The sequence below is a fragment of the Vitis vinifera genome, chromosome 19 (assembly GCF_030704535.1).
Source record: "Vitis vinifera cultivar Pinot Noir 40024 chromosome 19, ASM3070453v1".
NCBI classification, from domain to species: Eukaryota; Viridiplantae; Streptophyta; class Magnoliopsida; order Vitales; family Vitaceae; genus Vitis; species Vitis vinifera.
Genome location: NC_081823.1, coordinates 11,364,334 through 11,389,636, shown reverse-complemented (window position 1 = coordinate 11,389,636; position 25,303 = coordinate 11,364,334). Strand labels below are relative to the sequence as shown.

General features: G+C 34.7%; 1 protein-coding gene across 1 annotated transcript; it reads left to right on the top strand.

Annotated features, from left to right (window-relative positions):
* Positions 1-8,166: 8,166 nt before the first annotated feature.
* Positions 8,167-24,091, top strand: LOC100255558 (cytochrome P450 CYP72A219). The gene is made up of 5 exons (XM_002263573.3): positions 8,167-8,479; positions 9,732-9,949; positions 10,327-10,568; positions 22,692-23,079; positions 23,482-24,091. Exons 1-5 carry the CDS (start codon positions 8,206-8,208, stop codon positions 23,905-23,907), a joined length of 1,548 nt encoding a protein of 515 aa, XP_002263609.1. The 5' UTR covers positions 8,167-8,205; the 3' UTR covers positions 23,908-24,091.
* The last annotated feature ends 1,212 nt before the right edge of the window (positions 24,092-25,303 follow it).

The window sequence follows — 25,303 nt, the reverse complement described above, 5'->3', positions numbered from 1 at the left end:
GAGACTCATATTTGGTGCATTTTGATCTTTAGTTTGAAATTACAATGAAACTAATGGTTTCAATGCTTTTATGAGGTTTAGCTTGTGAAAATGCATTAGTTTTCATCATTTTATACTTGTAAATTCATATGAGAATGCCTAAAATTGGTTGAATTAGATTTTGTACTCATTAATGACATTTTGATACCTTTGAGCCTTTATTATTTTTATATTAATTTATTCTAAAGAATAACATTACCATTGTTAGTGTTGTATTGATTTTTTTATATATAATTTATTGAAATACATGTTGATTTTGATTTGATACCAAGTCTATGGTAAATTTTGCTTTGTCAAATTTTCATGGTGTCTAGATCTTGTTATCGTATTGGGATCAACAATGGTTCTATGTTGTCAAGGAGTATCAAGTTGAGATGGCTTATTGACTCTATTATCAATTCCAAAACCACCTATTTTATGCTTGTTTTTCAAATTGGTTTAAGCACTATTTTTTTGTCAATATGAAATTGATATCTAGGTTATAGTCATAACCTATTATAAAATTCTTTTATTATAAAATTTAGCATTAATTTTATTTTGACGTTGAACATAACATATTTCTTCATTATCAAAAGTTTGCTTTGACTATTGGTTTTGATTACTACCAAAAAGTGCTATTTTATAGACCTAATTATAATGGTTTTAAGCACCTTTGAGTAGTAATCATATTCATTTAACCCAATTAATTCATTAAGGTCCTTAGTAATTGGTTTTAACCATTTTGTGGCAAGTTTATATGTTTTTATCAGCTTATGAATCAATTCAAGCATGCCAAATGATGGAGGAGCTACTTGGACAAGTTATGGCAAAGCTTTTGGAAGCTCAAATTCATGAAGAACCAAGCTTTGGAGCTCCATAGCCCTTTGCCAAAGTCGTTCAAAGTATGCAAGGAGAGAAGCAAGGAGAGAGGAAAAACAGAGTGAAGAAAACAGAGGACAGCAGCTGCAGTCTTCTTTCACACTTTTGGAGCACTTCCCGAAGTCCATTTTCTACATGCTATATACCATTTCAAAGCTCAGGAAGTCAATAATCCAACGCTTCAAACCGTGTACGATTTGGAGCTGAAATGAGGAAGTTACAGCCTTTGGAAGATGACTGCTCCAAGCTGAAGGAAGGATTCAGCAAAGTGTTGCGAAATCACCCTTTTGTTGCGGAATGATTTCGCAGCCTTGTTGCACAGTGCTTTGGATTTCCCCTGAAGTTTCATGCTGCGATGGAAGCCAAACACCACAATATGAAAGCCAACTTCGTAGAGGTGTGGAATCAGCCTTTTGCTGCAAAGAAATTTCACAGACCTCCTTGTGCACCTGCGAAATTTCGCAGACCTCATTTTTCACCTGCGAAATGGTCCTTAGTGCTTCCCGATATTTGTAACCGACACTTTGGGATATTTTTCTTCAGATATTTTTGTATGAATTTCCATTCTTCTCCTTGTAATCCACCAACCATAAGATTTCTTAGTTAGGAAGGTTGGAAAAACGTCTCTATATATATTCCCTTGCATCCACTGTAATAAAAAACATGTAATCTAATATATAGAATCAACGAACAGAGCACTTGCTCTGTTTTTCATATATATTCTTGTTTTCTCGTTAGTTTTCTTTCTAGCCAACCAAACTCTGAGGATTTTTCCACAGAGGATGAGAGGCTAAGCTTTTTGTCTCTTGGAGTGAGGAAAGCCGGGTAAGTTTCCACATGCATAATTTGGAAGTTTTGTTGTTTTAGTTTTTAATGAAGAGAAAGTGTAACCCGTTAGTGATTTCTATGTTTTTAGTTAACTTAAAACACCTTAGAGTCACCTGGGCCAACACTTGGTAAGGCAAGTGATTTCCAACCATGGAAATGCATTAGTTTACCCCTTGCGAGCCTTTGGGAGGTGGTTTGAAAGTAGGATTTTCTAGAATAGCCAACACTTGGTAAGCTTTTGGACTCCAAGGAGACATCCATTAGTTATCTCTTGCGAGCTTTTGAAGGGAAGTCCAAGGTTAAAGATCACCTTGAATGGCAAGTGCTAGGTGAGAGGTATGAGTCATTGCAAGATGCATCAGTGAGAGGGATTTAGTGTTTGAACCCATTAATGGGAAGCATTTGTACAACACCGGTTAGAGAATTAACTATATGTTAATTCTCTAATGCGAGGAAAAGAAACAAGTGACCGGAACTCCCTTTTTGTATGAGGAATCTGAGCCTAGTGATCTGAACTCCAAGAAACATTTTTCTTTGTAAGTAAAATCAGTTACTATTTTTGGTTAGCTTAAAACCAATCCTTTTTCATTCAAACATCTTTATGTTTTCTTTTAAAGCTAACCTTGAAATGAAAAGGCACCAATTCAACTTTGAATTAACATCATCTGTGAAGTGAAAACCCATCCCAGTGAACGATCCTAGAGCCACTATGCTATAGTAGCTTTGTCTTTGCTACCCTAGTATATGGTGTAATAGGTTATAAATTTTGTTGATTAATCCCTCAATCAAGGAGCACCAGCTGGACACGAATCAGCTGAGACACCAATTGGGCACGAATCAAATGGCGCCGTTGCCAGGGATCGAACCCCGAATCAAATGGTGCCATTGCCACTGCCGCTGCTAGGGACGAATCAGGTTTGTCATCATCTTCATCATCCTTTTGACTTTTTTTTTTTTAAAAAAAAAAAAAGATTAATGAGCATTAGGGATCATTTTGTGTGTGAGACTCATACTTGGTGCATTTTAATCTTTAACTTGAAATTGCAATGAAACTAATTATTTCAATGCTTTATGAGGTTTAGTTGGTGAAAAGGCATTAGTTTTCATCATTTTATAATTGTAAACTATTAGGAACCACTAGTTACTCTACTCCTAGGCTCTGCATCATGCAAGGTTCATGCAATCTAGTCCTAGGCTCTCTACATCTAACATAGTAGAAATATATGGTAACTAAAACCATATTATGATCTAAACATAGAGGTTAAAGTTTCATACCTGCAATTTGGATGTTCCAAAATTGAATCTAATCCCATAAGATGTCAAAGATGTTGGGAATGTTGTGGAGTTCATCTACCTAAAGATCTTTCACCTTATCTCTCCCTTCAAAGATCCTGACACAAGAGAAGGGTGAGCTCATTTTCCTTTCCTAAGAGTGGCTAGGGCTTGCTCTTACTCTCTCTCAGGAAGATAATGGCCAAAATGTTAAAATCATGAACCTTAAAGCTCTAAGAGGGTTTATATAGGGTTTCTTATGGGTTTAAGTGACTTAAGCTTAAACTAGACTTGGGTCACCTAATCCAACCTATTGGGATAGAGCCTTAGAAAGCATGACATGATATACCAGTTTTAGATTCATTAATAAATTTATTTATTTATGTTTCTTATTCAACGTACTATCCCATTTTGTATTGATTGGTTACCAGAACAAACACGTCATTTCACTTGCATTGCATATGACTTCAATGTACTAGGAATTGCATAAAGGACATAAGTCATGGGTTTCTTACAAGATGATTAATTGTTTATAGTTAGTTCATAGATTTGGGCAATTCAATAGAGACTATAATGCACTACCTCCTAATTGAGAGATGGCTTATCATGACCATCAAGGTGGGTTTCCCATGGTGAGTACATTAGTGTGTATGGTTACATATTGAACAAGAACTATAGTGAATCATGACATAAGGCTACAAGTTGTCATGATTCACTAAGCTACTATAATATATAGACTCTCAACCTTGAGAATATATTAAATTTATGTAAAATCAACAAGAAACTTTGATTTATGGGTGAGACCCTAACATGATCATATATCCATATGGAGCAGTTGGCAACAAGTATTCTCAATAGAAGCACCATGATATCTCATGGGAGTGAGATAGGGAGTGAGATAGTGTGTCTATTGAGAACCTTGGATTGCTCCATTCCCATATCTTGGATTGTATAGGTACATGTAAATCTACCCTAGGCTTCTGTAGAAACTAATTTGAGTGGAAACATGACTTTTAAAACGATTTAGATTAATAAAACTATAGAAGAAACATTCATATCTAGATCTGAATGTTCCCAGATCAATTTCATGGGTAAAAAAGAAACCTAAAGAATTTGGAGACGTACATCCAAGATCTTCTACTTGGTGACTAGAACTCCAAAGAGTGGGCTTTGGAAGAGAGGATTCCTAAGTTCTCTCTCTTACACTTTTTAGATGTGGAAGACAATTGAAAACCTTAGAAACCCTAACCTCTAAGGGGGTATTTGTTAGGAACCTTGGATTACTCTGTTCCTATGCCCTAGATCTCGTGGGGTGCATGCATTTAACCCTAGGTTCTCTAAATCTAGTGCATAAAAATAATGACTTCAAAAATCGTTATAGAATAAATATTTAGAGATTGAGAGACTCATATCTAGATCTAGATTTAGATGTTCCTAAATCAATTCCTCTTAGTGAAGAACATACTTGAATAGTTTGGATGTTCCTAGATTTGGATTACTCAAACCATGATCTTAACACTCCAAAGTGTGGGCTTTACAATGGTGGAAATCTAGACTCTCTTTCTCTCTCTCTCTCTCTCACTCTCTCTCTCTCTCTTTCTCTCTCTCTCTTTAGAGGTAGAAGACAATTGTCTAAGTCATGGAAATCGTAACCGGCCCTTAAGGAGGCATTTATAAGGTTTCCTTATTAAGCTTAAGTGACTTGAGCCCATATGGTCTTAAGTTACTTAATCTAGCCTAAAACGGGTCATAATTGATTAATTAACCACATAAGGCCATCTAATTAATCAATTAGCCCAATCTAGAGACCTTGTTCACTATCCCCTATTCAATCTTATATAATTACCAAAATACCTTTATGCACAAGAGTGAACATAGAGTCAATCCAACCCTCATAAACCATGCTAACATGGTATATGAGCTCAAAGTGGGGACCAATGAGACTCGTAAATGTACTAGCTACCTTAGAATCCAATTATAAAGTTGATTCAATATCCCACTATAGAAAATCAACTACACTCTAGTACCCTATTTAAATAACAATGAGACGAAGCTCAAGTCCGGGACCTACAATTTGCTATAAGCAAACTCATCATGAACTAGTGTTCGTAATCTAACAAGGTAGTGTTATCGCCTATCAAGATTACCTCTCTAATCATTGAGTTACAAATCCTACTTATTAAAAGATTAACTGGCATACCTTAACTCTAAGGAGTGTATGTGAAATTCCACTGAAGGAATTACTACAACCATAAATTTCATGATCACATGTCCTTTGAATCATCCAAGGAGACATATTGGCTCAAACCCATGAGATATGGTCCCTCTATTAAGAATATTTATTGCCACTAACCTCCATCAATAGTGACACAATCCTTAGGGATATATGACCACTTTAGGGTCTCACCTATAAGTCAAAGTCTTTTGTTGATATTACTACATGCTCAATATCCTCTCAAGGTTGAGAGTCCCTATAGTATAATAACTTAGTGATTCATGGCAACTCATAGTTTAATGTCATGATTTAACGTAGGTCTTGTCTAATGTGTGTTACATACACTAGTCCACCCACCATGGGAAATCTATCTTTGCGATCAAGACAAAACATCCCTCCAATTAGAAGGTAGTGCATTACAATCTTTATTGTATCGCCCAAGTTCATAAATTGAATGTGGACATTTTATATACTTACAAGGAGCCCATGACTTGTCTCCTCTTTGCAACTCCCAATGCTTCTAAGTCATAACAATGTAAGAGATGGGTTGAATGTTCAAATAAATGTCAATACATAAAAGGATAACAAGGGGAGAGTCAAGTTTGACTTTATTACAACATGTCTTGCTTTTAGGGCTTAATTCCAACAATATTTATAGGGTTCCCCTACTAGGTTTGAGTGTCTTGATTCCAATAAGGCTTAGGTCACTTAATCTAGCTTAAACTAGGTCTTGATTAATTATTTAACCACATAGGGTCATTTAGTTAATCAATTAACCCAATTTAGAGACCTTGTTCACTACTGACTATGCAATCTTATGTAATTACCAAAATGTTTTTATGCACAAGAGTGAACCTAGATCCAATCCAAAATGCTCTTATCCTCTATTCTTAGGCACCGTTCCTTATTTGATTGCCAACTCTTTCTCTTTAGGTACTATTAGACTACATAGCACCTTCTTCCCTCAATCTAGATTTTAAGCACCTCAAACACACTGAACATGTTCTTTACACCCATTAAAGTGCTAAATTTTAGTCCCTATCACTGTCACCTTTTAATATTGGCCTTGCTCCTTTGAAGGTTATTAAACATATATGAATAAGTGAATTTGGATTTTTTTTTGAGGTCATATTAAATTGAATTATGAAAATTTTTATTTGTTGAAACTTCTTTACACCAAGACTTGGAGGTAGATATATATTGGAAATAAAAGAAAAATAGATTAGTAGAAAAAGTCAATTTCTTTGAAAGAAAATGCCATGAATTAATAATATTTGTGCATTTTAAGAACTTATCATTTTTATTTTATAACATTAAACACTGTGGGATTATAGTGTAAGTTCCTTTCGTCTCTCCCTTTCTTCAAGGTAGTTCTTTTGAAAAACTGAGATGTTGGCCTATATATATGTGTTGATGAAATCTTGTATTCTAGACTTTGATTTATCTTCTAATAAGTACCATTCTTTAATTTTTCTTTTCTTTGGATATGCTCTTTAATTTTATTATTCTTGCTTAGCATGTAAATATTTTTTTTTTCCTATATTATCAGAAAAGGGTGATTATAATTTTAGGAGGAAATGTCATATGAGTAGGAAGCTCATACATACAGGTTATGTCTTGGAATGGTCAAAGAAAATTTTGCACTCAACTGTCTACCAACAATAATGAAGCTATAAAGAATCCAACTATGTTATCCCGGGCGACTCACTACTAATCATTTCACCCATTTGTCCTATTCAGTTTTTAAATAAATGTGATCAGATATTTTAGATCTTACGTCACTTTCTTCTTCTTATCCATCCTATCAAACATCGGACGGGAGGAGCCCAATGCATTATTAACCGATAAAACGTTAAATTTGAAGCCTAGATACAGGCATGCATCCTTATAAGAATCCAATGACATGCACTCTCCTAAAAAATTACTTTATTAAAGCTGGTCCATGCCCTACTAGCAAGACAATAGAATATTAACAAACAAATGGCAGTCGTTCCAAAACTATTGTCGTGGATTGTTGTTAGTCATGTTATTCTTCTTAGGAAGATGGTATTCATATAGAGACAGTGTGATGGTGTATAAATAAAACAATTAATATTGCATATTTATTTTTCTTTTATTGTCCTTATCAAATGAATCAGATTGAAAGCTAAATATGAGTTTTTATTTTATTATGCATATATATATAAATAGTTGTGTAATATATGAAATAATGTTTAGAAACACAAAATTTTTCTTAATTTTCCCACTTCTATTATGTATGTTTAGACCCGTTACTTCAACAAATTAATAAAAGAATATTCTAATGCCAAGTTTAGTATGTGAGAATGGAGAGTGGGAATATGCATCCCTTTCCTCTTCCGATTAATTCCTATGTTTGGATAATTCAAGTGAGAATAAGAATAAAATAAAAAATGATTTCAAAGGAAATGAAATTTCACTTATAAGTGGAATTTCAATTCGTCCATTATAGAAGGTATTTTGATTTTCTTGTGCAATTTATTTTTAAAAACACTGTTTATATATATATAATGTGAAATGTTCTAGACGTGCTTCTCCCTATATATAGGCAATAATTCATGCTATAGTTTTATAGTATACATTTTGATGCATACAACTTTAAGATGTATCAAATTGAGAAGTTGAAAAGCCATATTGATGGAGGCGATTTAGAATAGATAGTTTTAAAATACTAGACGTGCTTCTCCCTATAGCCATTAAAGAAATCTTCTATCTCTCTTACATCCATGTCATATATATAGTTTCTAATAAGCAGTGATGGCTACACAAAACTTTGAAATGTATCGAATTGAGAAGTTGAAAAGCCATATTGATGGAGACAATTTAAAATACGAGACGTGCTTCTCCCTATAGGCATTAAAGAAATCTTCTATGTTTGCCGACACCAGAGAATGGAATAGGGGCACTTTATATACACCGGCAGCATATAAAGTGATTTAACATACCTCTCTTTTTAGAAGTCCCTCAAACCGGAAATGAAGCTCAGCTCAGTTGCAATTTCTTTTGGGTTCCTTACTGTGCTAATAAGCTGTGTATGGAGGCTGCTGAATTGGGTGTGGTTGAGACCGAAGAGGTTAGAGAGATGCCTTAGAGAGCAAGGCCTGGCTGGGAATTCGTATAGGCTATTACAAGGGGACTCCAAAGAGATGTCCAGGATGATGAAGGAAGCATATTCAAGACCCATCAGCCTCTCCGATGATATTGTTCAGCGTGTTCTGCCCTTCCATTGTCATTTCATTAAGAAATATGGTACCAACATGAGTTATTACTTTTCATCATAGTATTAAATTTTGCTGGTTTCTTCAAATTATGGTCAAATTTTATATACTGCCCTAGAGCAGTTGTTTAGTTTCTATTCTTCTCTTCCTAACTATTTTTCTTTTCCTTCTCACCTTTTTTTTTTTTTTTTCTGAAGTGTTCGAATTAATTTGTGATGTTTCAAGTCAACGCACTTTTCGATGAATTTTTATGTCAGTTATTTGTGCTAAAAATATAATATTCCATGCCAATTCTATGGTTGATAATTAAAATAACTTCTACGTACATATATTTGATAATATATACCGAGTAATTATGTAAGGAGTGATTCCCATTTGCCACAAGCTCAAATTTTGAGATTACAATTTCATATATATGTATTTTTATTATGCTCGAGAAAACTAGCTATTTTTAGAATTGGATCGATTATTAAATAAAAAAATTTAATGATTCATGATTCATCAGTTAGATCAGTTGTCAAATCAATGATGTCATAAATATGTAATTTATATATTCTTAAAATTAAAAATATTTTAATTTTTTTAAATATATAAAGAAATTAAAAATTAATAATATTTATTTTTTATTTAATATATAGATGCATTAATATTTTAAGATTTTATGAAATAAAATATATATAATATTTAGATGTGAAGTTATTTAATTTATATATATATATATATATATTAGAAGTTATATATACCTTATTATTTTATAGTTTAAAAAAATTATATTATTTTACTTTAAATTGTTTGCATTTTTATTATTATAAAAACTTTGGGAAGAATTCTTTTTTTTTTTTTTTTAGCTAGTGTTGTGGAAATGTTTACATAAGACATAAATAGCATAGTCATGATATCCTAATTTTCCCAAGTCAGTCCCATATCTGAATATCTCTCTATATAGTCGGCTTGCCCAGAGTGTGGATGTCTGTGAGTGGCCCAAGCAGTAGCCCACTCGACCAATTTCAATCTAAAACCATGGCCCATTTTAGCCAAAAGAATTTCACTTAGAGATAGGTCCAGGCCCAAACCGGCGACCCAGTTCACCAAGTCAATGGTTCAACCGCTGGGTCGTCCGGTTCGATGGCGGTTCAATAGCCCTACCGGCTCAATTGCTGACCCGGATCAAATTTGCTTTCAGTCGACAGTCGGACTGCTCAAACCAGTCGGTCTTTAAAACAATTATCGAAACTAAAAGCAATCCAGGACTAACACTATCCAATAATGGCATAAACATGCAGGTAAAAATTTCTTTACATGGGTGGGTCCAAGTCCAAGGGTAAACATTATGGAGCCTGAGCTAATGAGGGATGTTTTGTTGAAGTCCAATATCTTTCAAAAGACACCCTCACACCCGTTGGTCAAGTTGCTGGTTTCTGGTCTAGTGGCCTTGGAAGGTGAACAATGGGCCAAACGTAGAAAGATCATCAACCCAGCTTTCCATCCAGAAAAGTTGAAGGTAGTTTTCAATGCCTAGTTTTCAAACGAGAATATTTGACCTTAGTTTCCAGAAAGATCATTAACCCAGTTTTCCATCCAGAAAACTTTCTTTCTTTTTCTTTTTTTTTTTAATATGGAAGTAATTGAAAATTTATTTTTAATCCTATAAAAACCTGTATAAACATCAGAATTCCCAAATATTTCAGTCATTTTAATGAAGTACTACTGGTGACTAGTTTTTCACAAACCAAGTGTCCTAACTTTTCCTTTCTTTTTCCCTTTCTTTTTCACATACTCATATAGAGTTTTTTTCCCCCTTTCTCCAATGGTCCGTTTCCATAATTTTACCACCGAAGGGATGTTCTTGGTCTTTATTAATTGATTTTGTGGTTGTAGAATATGTTATCGGCATTTCATTTGAGTTGTAGCGACATGGTGAACAAATGGAAGAAGCTTTCGGTGGAGGGATCATGTGAGTTGGATGTTTGGCCCTATCTTGAAAATTTGACAGGGGATGTGATTTCTCGGACAGCATTTGGCAGTAGCTACGAAGAAGGAATAAGGATATTCCAACTCCAGAAAGAACAGACATATCTTGCAATCAAGGTTGCAATGTCAGTTTATATCCCAGGATGGAGGTATGCATAAAATCATATAATATTTCAAGAAATTATGCTGCTCAGTTTTATGAATATACATGAGTCTGCTTGTTTTTTCATTTTTTTAGCAGTGCTTCGGCAGATTTAGAGTAAATTTGCTTGAGTTTCTATTTTAAGTGCTTCGACAGATTTAGGTTTTCTCTAGAAGTATTTTTGGAAGAATAATATTTAAAGTGTTTCTCCAAGAAGCATTACAAATAATTTAATTTTTAACTTTTTAAAAGTATTTTCTAAATTTTGTCAAACCTTTGATTTTTCTTCAAAAATGTTTTTTTTTTCTATAATATAAGTGTTTTCTAAAAGCACTATTAAACTGGCTCTTTATTTGCTCAAATTTAGGTTTCAAGTCACCCTTACATTTTCCTAACATTTAATAAATCTCTATGTCCTAGCACACCATATTCAATTTTAGGTAAATTTATTCTTCAATGGAGCATTTACTTTCATGAAATGTTGACACCATGAAACCAAAGAAAAATTTGAGCTTAGGCGAAGAAGCTATAATCTACATACCGGTACATAAGCCTAGTAGAATTTAACAGGTTGAACACAACTGATATGAATTTTCTTATAAACCATCTAGCAAATTCACCTATGTTGCATTAATAGGGTTGAAAAAACAAGCAAATAATTCAATATATGAAGGGAGATAAAGGGTCCCCTTAGAACATACTTTTAAAGGTTAGGTGTCATAGGCGCAAAATTCCCACATAAATTTTCATGTCTATGTGGTGTTTAAAAGCTCTCTAAGCCAATCTACACCTTCCCCCATGAGATGGCAACAACATGCAAGACAACACATGAGGTTTACAAGGCACCAATCCCAACTTGTATTTTACTAACTTATTAAATAAGAATATAAGACTTTAGCCAGACTTCCATAATTGCTTTGGTGAGTTTCGACTTCCCTCATGATTTCCTTCTGTAGATCTCTCTCAAGAGTTTCTCCAACCCTTCCTATTTATAAAGTGGTGCCACCCACTCCTTGTTAGACTAGTAGTGCTACTCTTAGTTCTACTAGGATTTGTCTTAATAGGCTATGGCAATAACCACTCCTACTTGGACTTTGAGTACTACTCCTACTTAGACTATAATTACGTTAGGCATCAAGACTCCTATTCATGCTTGATTTGCAATCCCACTTCAAGTCCAACTCTTCATGCTACTACCGCATCATCTATATATATGACTCGTGTGCATGATAAGCCCTCTTTTGGTTTGTATGTTCAAATTGTGTTTGTGTCAGGGCAACATGCTCCTACATCCACCTTGTTGTTGTAGCTTCGTGCCTTGCCCAAGCCCTCTTCTTAGTGCAGTAACATGTCATGGCATTGCACCTATGGATCCCCATGTACAAGGCATTGCACCTCTTATGTATTGCATCTAAGTCAACTTCGTTCCCCCCCCCCCCCCCCCCCCATTGATATGCCCATTCAAGTCTCTCTTAGTGCTACACTTACCATGGCATTGTGCCCATGGTTCACCAAGTCATCTCCTTGCACAAGGCACTGCACCCTTATACCACCTTGTTGTTGTCATTGGTCACTCAAGAGGCCAAGGTGTCACCCCATGAGGCCTTAGTATCACATGGTCCATGTCAAAGGGCTAACAAACCACTTCTACTTGATGTAGTTGATGCTCTCATCGACTTGGACTATGGGTAGGCTTGGACTACCTCCTCAAATTTCCATAGCATTATATCTCGTTCCGAACTAGCCTCTAATTCAAGACTATCCTTCCACTAAACTAGAAAATCAATTCTTCAATTTTTCTTACTCATTCCCATAGTTCGATGATCTAATATCTTCTCTACCTTGCCGATATCACTTGCAATCAAATTTCTTTCTAATCACTCGCCTTGATGGTATCCTTCTTGAGTCTAGGTTTTCATGATAAGGCTTTAAGAAGCTCACAAGGATCGTGAGGTGTATCTTTAGCCTATCTGACAACTTCAATTTGTAAGCTACTTATCCTCCTCTACATCACCTTGAAAGGTCTATCATATTTGGGAATCAACCCCCTCTGCATAGTCTTATTGCTAATTTTCTTCCATATATAAGGGTTTAGAATGACTCTATCCCCAATCTAAAATTCTCAAGGTCTTCGGCCCTTGTCCGCATACTTTTTCATTTTTCTAGATGCCTTCTCTAAGCTTTCACAAGCTTCATTGAGCCTCTGTTGCCAAGACCTTGTAAATTTATAAGTTATAGGACAATTACCACCAACCTTTTGCTTAAACATCTCCAAGGGCATAGTTGGTTGTTGCCCTGTGGCCAATTCAAAGGGACTCAACCCTATTATTGAACTCTTATGCAAGTTATAGGATAACTGAGCTATCTCCACTATATCAATCTACTTCTTTTGTGTTACAGAAACATAGTGTCTGAGGTATTCCTTAAGTAGCGCATTTGATACACTTTGTTTGCCCGTCTATCTGCGAATCATTTGTTGTTTAGAACTTCAACTTCAATCATAGGAGTTTAAACAACTCAGTCCAACATTGACCAATGAATCGGGCATCACAATCATTGACTATGTCTTTAGGCAACTTGAAGTACTTGACCACATGGTTGAAGAATAGCCTAGCTACCTCCTCTACGGGACATGCATGTGGTGTAAGTATGAAAGCAACATACTTAGAGAGTCTATCTACTATCATGAAGATAGACTTGAATTCCCTCAATTTTGGAAAGCCACCGATGAAGTCCACATATATGTTCTCCTAAGGTCTCTTTAGGATAGGGAGAGGTTGCGGTAACCTTATTGTTTTCTTCTTGCCTATCTTATCCAACTGGCATATCAAACAATATAGAACATAAGCTTGGATGTCCTCTCCTATGTTTAGCTAGTAATAGTAGTTGGACAATACTATTGATGCCATCTCTTTGCTAGGATGACCTGCCTACTTCACATCATAGGTATCTCTTAGCAACTCCTTGTGTAAGCAACTTCTTGGTACATACAGCCTACCTCTTTTAACCATCAAGAGGTCAATTTCTAGCCAATACTTTTTAGTAGCCCCCTCTTTGACTTGTTGTTTCATCTTCTCATAAGTAGAATCAAGCTTAGTAGCTTGCTTGATCTTCTCATTAAAATATGAGATCGCATTTGATAGAGCAATTACATACTTTGCCAATTCCTTCTGGTTCAAGGCATCTCCAACTACATTATGTCTTCTTAGTCAATACAACCATTCAAACTTGAAGTCGGCTAGGAATTCTTGCCACCTAGCTTTCTTAGGGCTTAACTCCTTCTACATCTTGAAAAAGGTATTAACTATGTTGTCTATGACCATATATAGTAAATATACTCCCTAGTAGATAATGCTTCCACTACTATAAGCAATGGATAATCGTTGTCATCTCTTTCTTGTGAGTGGAGTATCTTTGTTCTAACTCATTAAGTTTTCAACTCTCAAAGGCTATTAGGTGCCCTTCCTGCACTAAGATCCCCCCTAAGGCCCTAGCTGATGCATATATTTGGGCCTTAAATATGAGATCCAAATCTAATAAATGCAGCACCAGCTTAACTACAATCACCACTTTCAATTTCTCAAAAGTTTTCTAGAATTCTGACCTCCAATCCTAACAAATGTCCTTCTTTAGAAGGTTAGTAAAAGGAGCCACTATCTTGAAGTAACCCCTTATGTACCTTCGATAGTAGTTGGCCAGTGTCATCTTGCTTGGAACATGCCAATCTTTAATGGCCTGGACCTTTGCTTCATCTATCTTTATCAACCCTTCCTCTATCTTACGTCCTAGAAAGGTAATATGTCTTTGTGTGAACTCACACTTCTCCTTCTTCACGTAGAGTTCATGTTCTCTTAGTCTTTGAAACACTAGTCTCAAGTGATTCACATGCTCTTCTAAGGTCTTGCTATAGACAACAATGCATTGAAGTAAACCACAACAAAGGCATCTAGGAACTCATATGGCACATCATTCATTAAGTTGTATAATGTTATTGAGGCATTAGTTAGTCCGAATGGCATCATAAGGAACTCATATGACCCATAGCGGGTTACACATGTAGTCTGTTTTTCATCCCTCTCTACAATCCTTACTTGCTAGTATCCTAACCACTAGTCCAATTTGGAAAAAAACATTGCCTTGGCCAATTTATTAAATAATTCTACCACTAAGAGATTGGATACTTGTTCTTGATCGTTACTTTGTTCAAGGCCCAATAGTTAACACACATCTATAGGGTCTCATCTTGCTTCTTTTGGAATAAGATAGAAGCACCATAGGGAACCCTTGAAGATTGGATCATGCCTGCTTCCAACAATTTCTTCAATTACTTCCTTAACTCTAGTAATTTCAAAGGTAACATCTGACATGAGACCTGATCAGCAGGAAGTTTGGTCCTAGGTGGCAACTCAATTTTATGGTCTATATGGCACCTAGGAGGCAACTCCTTGGGAAACTTTGAAGGCATCATGTCTTTAACTTCTTTTTGAATATGGGTTACACTATGTGGCACCTCTATTGACTGGTCTGCCTTGTTCTCAACCAAGGCTATAATATATGTGACATTCCCACACTTCAACCCTTTCTTTATTTGAAGCGTAGAAACCATCTTGGTTTGACCTTTCTTTATGACTTTCTCATTTATAGCAAAAATAAACAAGGTTGACTCTCATCCATGATCATTAACCCGCCAAGATATGGGAGCAATGTCACCTTAGCCTTAAGGAAAAAGTCAATCCCTAATATCAAATCAAAGTCGTCTAAGGGTACACATATCAATTTGTAGTTGTCTTCCCAATTTCCCACTTAGAGTGGGACTTTTTTTAGCAATGTCATTAATTTTTTGGGCTTTGCTATTTATTACCTTTATCTTAATAATGTAATGTACTAGTTCCAAACCGAGCTTCTTGGCTTCTAACTAGCCACAAAATTATGGGTTGCCCTTCTGTCCATCATTGGTTTTACCTGCATGCCATTTACTAGCACTTGGACATGCATAAACCCTTTTTGAATTAGTGCATTCTTGTGGATTATGTTCAAGAGCTACAAAGGATTGACTCTTAAAGGTGTATCCATGTCAAAATCACCACTACTTTTAGTAGCCATAAGGGCTGATATTTTTTCCCATTTTGGACTCTTCTTAGCACAGTGAGGACCATTGCAAATGAAACAACCCATGGGTTTGGTTATCTGCTACCCATACTTAGTAGTTTTTTCACTCGATTACGATGCTATAGGTTTTTTCGAATTCTTCCCATATGACTTCTTAAAAGATTTTCCCTCTTTATTAGGTTTCTTTGCTCCATCTGGTTTAGGTTTTTGATTGGTAGAGTTCACACCATTCAACTTATATACTACCAAACAATATGTTGTAAAGATTATACTAGAAAGATCTCACACCCATTATCTTTGTGACTCAATTTAGGCCCATCCCTACAATCCAAACATGAAGTTAAACATTTTGTTCTCATCGGACATATTTTTTATGTCGAGCAATAAGGAACTAAATTCCTCAATATACTCCCATGTTGAACTAGTGTGCTTCAATCATTTCAAGGATTCTCAAGCCAACCAAGTCATGTTAGTAGGAAAGAAATGATCATTCAACTCCTTCTTAAGAGTCTCCTAAGTGGCGATTTGGGCCTTCTAGACTCCTCATTATCTTCTGCCTTAGTTCATGACCATCACTTCATATCACTAGTAACGTACATCATGGTGATAATACCCATCTCCATCTTAGGGATTCAAGTAGCAATAAAATATTGCTCCATATCCCATAAGTTCTCTAATTTTTTTAGCATTTTGATTGCTATTGAAGCCCTTTGGTTCTAGGACTTGAGCTTTGGGAGGGGCTTCCATTCTTGAGATAGAACCTTGCAGCACCACCTTCTTAAGGATTGTTATGACTTCCTCAAAATATTATATAATGGATGAGAAGTCATCCATCAAAGTTTTGACATCTACCTTCAACCCTACCACTTTATCCTCTATGAATTTGTCATGGGACTCTAAGAAATTCTATTGCACAAGGATTTCTTCCTTGGTGTGGTTTGGCCATAGGGCTACAGTGCCCTTATCACCTTGTTATTCCCCTAGCAGTTCTTCTAGTCTTGATATCCTTTCTCTTAAGGTCTCTGTAACACTTCCCCCAACCATTCGCTTGTTAGTCTCTGATACCAATTGTCATAGGTGCAAAATTCCCATATAAACTTTCACATCCATGCAATACTTAGAAGCTATTTATGCTAACCTACACCTTTCCCTACTAGATGACAACATGCAAGGCAACACACGAGGTTTATAGGGCATCAACCCTAACTTGTATTTTATTAACTTATTGAATAAGAATACAAGACTTTAGCTATACTCCCACAATAGTTTTGGTAGTTCAGACTTCCTCTTGATCTCTCTCAGAAGTTTATCCACTCCTCCCTATTTATAGGGTGGTACCGCTCCTTGTTAGACTAGGAGTGCTATTCCTAGTTATACTAGGACTTTTCTTAATAGGCTATGACAATAACCACTCTTACTTGGACTCTAAGTCCTAGTCCTACTCATACTACAACTACAATTCACATCAAGACTCCTACTCATGCTTGACTTGCAATCCCACTTCGAGTCTGACTTTGAATGTTGTTGTTGTAGGCATCTATATATATGGCTCATGCTCATGTTAAGTTCTCTTTTGGCATGCACATCTAGATTGCATCCATGTTGAGGCAACATGCTCTGACATTCACCTTGTTGATGTTGTGACTCTATGCTTTGCCCAAGCCCTCTCCTTGGTGTGGCAACATTTCATGGCATTGCACCCTCATGTATTGCATCTAAGTCGTCGCAATAATGTGCCCATCTAACTCTCTCTTGGTGTTGTACCTATCTTGGCCTTACGCCCATGGCTCACCAAGTCGTCTCCTTGCACAAGGAATTGTGCCCTTGTGCCACCTTATTGCTATCATAGGTTACTCATGATGTCAAGGTAATGCCCCATGCAGCCTTAGTGCCTCATAGTCCATGTCAAGGGCATATCATTAGGTTAGTACTTGCCTCAATGAAAAAGGTGTACTTTGTACCATTAGGAGGTCATATAGATTAGAACCCAGAGTTGTAAAAAGGAAAGCCTTATCTACAACTAACAACTATTGGCACTTTGAAAGGCTTAGATTCTAAGGGTGAAATTAAATCAACCTTTTAATATAAATATTTTAATTAATATTTAGAAAGACTCAAATTTTAATTTTTAGAAACTTTCTAAATATAGTTAAACTAACATGCCCCTTTCGACTTGATTTGTAAAAGTAGCATCCTTAACTATCTAAAATCTTTAAACTTGAGAGGCTTTATAAGCATTTTCGAAATTTGATTATGAGATTTTGCAAATTTTATTTGTACTTCATGTTTCATAATATACTTTCTAATAAATGATATTTTGTATTATTATACTTGCTTCAATCATGGAGAACTAGATATCTTTTATGAGGCAATCACCAATTTTATATTCATATAGATATTTATTGGTTTCTCTTGTGGTAAATTAAGTTTCTTCAACAAATTTTTGAGCTAAAGATACAACCAAGTTTTATTTATTTATTTATTTATTACTAGAATCACCCATAAAAATTAAAATTGGATTTTCCACATGAATGAGCACTGAAAGCTTCTTCTCTTATTGTTTCTTCCTTTGGAAAAATTTTTAGACATATTTTCTAAATAAACATCTTTCACATAACTGACACAAATTATTAAAGAACAATTATTTCATTGTTTTTCATGCTTAACAATTTCAATCCTCTAAAATTAAGATGTTCAAATCATAAGTGTCAAATTCAAGAGGAATTATTGACATGCGATTTTAGGCATTTTACAATATTATTTTCCATGTTATTCAAAAACATTATATCATGGGCACATTACCAATTATATTGGCATGTTAGTATCTTATTAAGACACTTTGATTTTTGAGATAAATATCATCGCCCTTTTCTAAGAGTTGACCTAAACTTAATATATTGTTTTTCATGTTACACCATAGTAGACATTTGAAATATGCCTTCCATTTTCATATGAATCAAGATTTTACCTCTTCTTTTTACCGAAATTTTACATGTATCCCCAAAGGCAATATTGCCACTTTCAAATTCATTAAGCTTTGCAAACATATTTTTGAATCCACACATATGATTTTACTAAGAGGTTAAGATACAATGTAATTTTGTCCTAGCTTTCTCCTTTATATGCCAATAATAAGGTTGATTCTTCTTGATCTTTATTTTTGGTACCTTTGACGTGTCTTTTCATATTGTTTGTAGCATTTCTATATTCATAAGCATCATGACCATATTTTTTATAATTATAACATTCAATTTGAAATTTATCATATCCTCTTCTTTTATTATGCCTTAAGTTGTGTCATCTTTCACATCCTCCCGAGGAATGTGAATTTTGATTTGTTTTTTCATTGTTTGATAATTAAACCTATCTCTTCTTCCTCTATTGTCTTAGCTATAGCTATGACCATGTCTTCAACATATCCATGATTATTTTGACTTCTTTCACTAATGTTTTCATCATTCTCCTTTAGTGTAAGTTTAATTTGTTTAAAAAAGCTGTATTTTTTCTTAGTTATTTCTTTTAAATCTCTTTTTATGAGCTTGTAGTGATCTCATGAGTTGATCAATGGCCGTAGAATCTAAATGTTTAGATTCTTCAATGACAAAAACAATATAGTTCAACTTATTTGGAATCTAAAGATTGAACATATTTTTTTACCACATGACTATCATTCAAACTTTTGATGTATTTTTATTGTAAACTCACAACAACTAATACTCTAGAAAAATAATTAGAGATTTATTTCAATTTCTTTTTTCACACTCAAACTTTCAAATTCTCTTATAAGAGTTTGAAGATTAACCTTTTGTATATTGTTAACTATGTTATGTGTACTTAAAATGTAATATCTCTCATACTTCCTTGGTTATGGTTGCACTGAAAATCTTCTCAAAAGTACCTTCATGCATTGTTTAATTGATGAAGGTAAGAGCTTTCTTATCTTTCTTACTCATGTTTTTTTTTTAAAAAAAAAAAAATCATTTTGATTAATTTTAGGATAGAGTAGTTTCATATCCCTTTATTGTAATTGCAATTATTAAGTTTGTGGACTTGAAAGATATACATCCCAATTTCAATTTTTTTGAATGACCTTGATAGCCATTTGTTGGAGTAATAGGGTTGAAAGAACATATGAGATAAGCAATTGAGATGAATTAAGAAAAAATTGAGATGAATTAAGAAAAAATTTATTGCCTTTCACCACTCTTATTCAACTATTAAATAACATCTTATTTATAGATACTAACACCTACTAAAATAGAAACTCCTAATAATAAAATATAAAACTTCACAAAAAAAATATAGAAAATAATAAATTGCCAAAAATAAAATATTCTAGTTAGCTTAAACTAAGTGAAATTCTAATTTTTAGAAACTTTCTAAATCAAGTTTAACTTTTTAATAACTCGTAATACCTCAATTCATGGCATTTGTTCAACAATTCAATTGAAAAACTAACGCATGTATAGGCACCAAATTATCTTTTGGTGTAGTTGTCATTCCACATTAAAGAGGTAAATAGATGAATGGTGAAAGTATATTAGTATTGGTGTACACTACAATCTTATACATGACTTTCCAAAAGATACATAAGCTATACAAGGTATACATCTATTACTCCAAAACTTAAGAATTCACCATTGACTGCTCATAATTTGTGGGTGAGATTGGTTCTCTCCTAATATGCCCTTGCTAGATAGTGCTTCCATAAAAAAATGCCAATCTTGGACTGAAAGGATGTAAAGCGGGACTTGGGCAATGGTTTGTTGAGTATATCCACAAGTTGATTGTGGGTTGATACATGAGAAACTTGAAGGGAGCCTGTAACTACTTTTTCCGACTCAAAATGATACCGTTTTAAGGAAATAAAATGATAAGTTGATAACACAAGTTCACCACTTTAAGGATAAGAAATTCATCACCTTAAAGATAAGAACTCACAATTAAGCTCACCATTTAAAGGAATCCACCTTAGAGATAAGAACTTTGATAGAAAAATCAAACTCACAGGTTTTTTTTCTTACCAATATGAAAAAAAATCCTTTAAATTCTGAAACTGAGCATATTTAATCTTGGAACAACCCTCCAAGAAAAGGAAAAGACTATATTTAGACTAGCATGGGAAAATACTTTATTTAATCTTGGAACAACCCTCCAAGTATAGGAAATGTGAAAAATATTAATGATAAGATTCATTGGTTGGCAGAGAGACAAGTTGTTAAGATAAAATGTAACAAGATGTGAGGCACTGATATCTACGAACCAATTGGTTAAGGAGTTGTTTGTGGGGATAATTGGACTAGTAGTAGGTGTGGATGAAAGGAACAATTTCTTAGCAATGTAACACTAGCAAGCAGTATGACCTTTCTTCTCAGAGAATTGGCAAATCATAGTGGCTTTCTTGCTGGGGTGTTGATTCCCAAAATGAGGAGGACGCTGGCCTTGGTATCCTTTCCTACTAGGGAAATATTTTTGGCTAGCGTTTTTGTCACAATGGGAAGATGAAAATTGTGTATTGTTGACTTTAATGGTACCAAGATTGCTAGTGGAGCGAAGCTCTTCCTACATGAGGAAGGCTTCATATTCCACTAATTTGTCATGCAGCTCATCAAATGTGATCATAGTATCTCGTGCGCATATAACAACAACAATTCATTGAATTCGGGGGTGACACGTTTGCATGCGTAAGTGATGAGTTATTGGTTTGGAATGGCTTCTCTAAGAAGATCCAATTCATCAATAATATCATGGATTGTTGCAAGGTAATTAATCATTGGTTAAGAGCCATGGTTGAGAAGAATGAGTTGCTCTACCAATCCCATGGTTCTGGAGAATGAGGGATTGACATAGCTTTGAAAAATGATGCCAAGCTTTAGTGGAAGTTTTGCATGAATGAACCACAGGTACGACTTTGTGGCTGAGAGAGCCGATGATCCCTAGAAGAAGAAGTTTGTCCTACTTGTCCAAAAAGTATAGTTAGGATTGAGATTTGTTTGTCCTTGCTTTATTTCGTCAATGTAGCCAAGTAGGTCATATCCAAAGAGCAGTGCACCAAACTATGTTTTCCATGAGTAATAGTTAGTGAGGATGAGCTTGAGTAGAAGTTGGCTAGCTAATTGTGTTGATGGCAATGAGATTGTTAAGGTTCATGGTGGTATTGATAGGTAAGGGAAGGTGGGATAGCCTGGTTGAGCTTGCTTCAGCCATGGTGAAACGTAGGATGAAGGAGAAAAAAAGAACTCATGGGAGCTCTAGGAGGTGCATAGATGAATGGTGCAAGTATATTATTATTGGTGTACACTATAATCTTTTAAATATACACATGACTTTCCAAAAGATACATAAACTATATAAGTATACATATATTAGTCATAAACTTAAGAATTGACAATTGAGTGCTCTTTATTTGTGGGTGAGATTGGTTCTCTCCTAATACACATGATATAACATTGTTTAAATTATAATATCAACTTCTTAAGGTCCTGAGTAATTTATATATATATTGGTAAGCTAAGAAAGGAATCTACTATTAAATATTTAGAATAAAAAGGTTCTCTTCCTTGAAACCAATAAAATTTTAGATGCCTACTTTAATCTTTAAGAGGACCGAACTGTGCCAGTGCATGAGAGCTGGAAGTTTGAAAATGGGTGGGTGGTTGATTTATGTGGTTGTGATTTGTGTAGCCTGCAATAGTTTTCTTCTTCATTGCATGTCTTCATTTACCTGGACAATTTTATGTTTTCATGCCTTTATACTTCATTTACTAGGACTGTTCTTTCTGTTCTTTCTGTGTAGCACTTAGAAAGTAGTGTGTTTCATAAATTGAGGTCTAGCATCCCCATGCCTTGTGTTGGCCAGATATTGTGCCAAGATGATAAGATGCCACCGCAATACATGTGTAGATGAAACCATTAGTTATTGTCTGATAGTTTCTGCCTATGAAGTGTTATACAAGCTTCAAAAAATTAATGTCAGTGTTCTTCATGTGATCTTTTATTTACTGGAATTACTAAGTTGCAGGTTTTTTCCCACAAAGACGAACAAGAGGATGAAGCAAATAAGCAAAGAAGTACATGCATTGTTGGGGGGCATCATCAACAAAAGGGAGAAGGCAATGGAGGCTGGCGAAACTGCTAATAGTGACTTATTAGGTATATTAATGGAATCCAATTTTAGAGAAATTCAAGAACATCAAAATAACACGAAGATTGGAATGAGTGCCAAAGATGTCATTGATGAATGTAAGCTATTCTATCTTGCTGGCCAAGAGACAACCTCAGTTTTGCTTTTATGGACAATGGTCCTGCTAAGCCAACATCCAGACTGGCAAGCTCGTGCAAGAGAAGAGGTTTTACAGGTTTTTGGGAATAACAAACCTGAAAATGATGGCTTAAACCACCTAAAAATTGTGAGTACTCAGTCCACTCTATTCCACCCACCCTCACACACACACACACAAAAGGAAAAAATAAAAATAAAGAAAAATAAATGGAGTTAAAATGAAAACGCATAACTTTTTTTTTTTTTTTTTGTATCTTGTACTGAACATTTTCTTTCATTTACTTATAGTTGGAATGGATTCTCATGCCATGACTTGAAATTTCTCTAGATTATGATGATTTTTCATGAGGTTCTAAAATTATTATATCCTTTGTATACTTGACATCATGCCATGCATGATTTAGACCAATATCTCTTCTGCATTACTATTTTAAACAATTCCTTTATCCGTCAGTGTCCTTCATAAGGATTTAAGATGTATTTCAGTAACAATTTTCATGCTACAACTTCTAAAGTTTCTCTACCACAGGTTACCATGATTTTTCATGAGGTTCTTAGGTTATATCCACCAGTAACAGTGCTTACCAGAATGGTTTCTAAGGACACTCAAGTGGGAGACATGTATTTTCCAGCCGGAGTGCAGGTCTCTTTGCCCACCATCCTAGTTCACCATGATCATGAAATTTGGGGAGACGATGCAAAGGAGTTTAATCCAGAGAGGTTTGCTGAAGGAGTTTCAAAGGCAACAAAAAACCAAGTTTCATTTTTACCATTCGGTTGGGGTCCTCGGGTGTGCATTGGACAAAATTTTGCAATGATGGAGGCAAAAATAGCTTTGGCAATGATCTTACAACGCTTCTCATTTGAACTTTCGCCATCCTATGCTCATGCTCCTTACAGTCTTATAACTATCCAACCCCAATATGGTGCACACCTGATTCTACGTGGACTTTAGTATTGAGACACATATTGAAGGAAATTTGTGTTCGATACTGCTAATGTATTATAATAGATATCATTGTGTGGGGGTGATTATTAATATCTTCTTTGATGTCATATTTGGTTTTAAGCTACATTGTAAGAACATGTAAATCTTAATGATGATTTTACAACGAGATGTGAATTTATCTATTTTTTCACTTCATTGATTTCTCAACAATTGTTGATGCTCTATCCCTAAAAAATTTAGTATCAATAGAAATAAAAGAGAACAAATATATCTATTGACAGTCATTTCTTCTTTCTGCAGATTTTGCTTCATTCCAATATCTTGGGGTGTTAAAACATCCATATAATCTATCAACAAAAACAATTTAAACTGTTGAAAAGAGTATAACCTATTAGTATATATGCTAGTATAGCTAGACTATGTTTGATCATTTTAGTTCAAAAATCCGTAACTGCTTACTTCCAATGGGACTTGTCAGCCTTTGAGTAAGTTGAAGACATGAAAAGAAGTTAGGGTAAGTATACTTCTTAGGTTTGAGCCAAAAACAATGGCAGAATAAGATCAAGTATTCAATTCATTTAAAGCACAAAAGAGCTGCCTAGGACGCACACTTGCATGCTGGAGAGAGAGCAGATGTTAGCTCAAAAAGAAAAAAGCACAACTAAAGAAAAGAGCTGGATACTCGAACATCCATCTAGGATTGCTTAACTTATGATGCTTAAGTTCCTTGCATGTTTTCCAAGAAGAGTGACTTTTTAGAAAACAAAGTTATGTGTTTTGATTGGTTATTACTTCCCCGTTGTAACACGACTTGAAAAACTAGGATATCTTGGTATATGCTAAAGATATATATTTGTCTAGAATGCATATTCATTGAAATATACTACCATTATTCTAGACTAAACTCAAAGCTCTTAAAACCTTTCAAAACATTTCTTGGAAGGCATTTCAATAGAAAGGTAAGATAATGAATTCATTAATTTGTTTGCCTCAATACAGTTTTGAGTTGATGATTCTTTAAAAAGAATAAATTCCATGTTGAGAATGAAAAGAAGAGTACAGATACTAATTGATATGTCTCTTATAAAGAGGTAACATCTAGGTTAGATAAATTTATGTACTTTCTTTGATGATTTCTGGATTTCATCACGAAGACTCAAACTATGTCATCAAAACTAATTTTATTGAAGCATTTGAAACAAAGAAATGACTATTGTTTCATTCTTTCAGGCATAATCTGAGGTGCTTTTGTTTCACAAATTCCAATGGTTGAATTTTGCACAAACCAAAGAGTTAAACACTCACTCTCTAAAAATCTACCTTCCATAGCCACATACCATTAGGGCAAGTTAGATGATATTATGAGGAAGCCAAATGGCTTCAAGCACAACAAATACCAACC

Excerpts from the sequence above, each read along its gene's own strand:
- LOC100255558 (XM_002263573.3), top strand. The coding sequence starts at position 8,206 with ATGAAGCTCAGCTCAGTTGCAATTTCTTTTGGGTTCCTTACTGTGCTA. Across the intron at positions 8,480-9,731 it reads TCATTTCATTAAGAAATATG|GTAAAAATTTCTTTACATGG; the intron begins GTACCAACATGA and ends ATAAACATGCAG. Across the intron at positions 10,569-22,691 it reads GTTTATATCCCAGGATGGAG|GTTTTTTCCCACAAAGACGA; the intron begins GTATGCATAAAA and ends ACTAAGTTGCAG.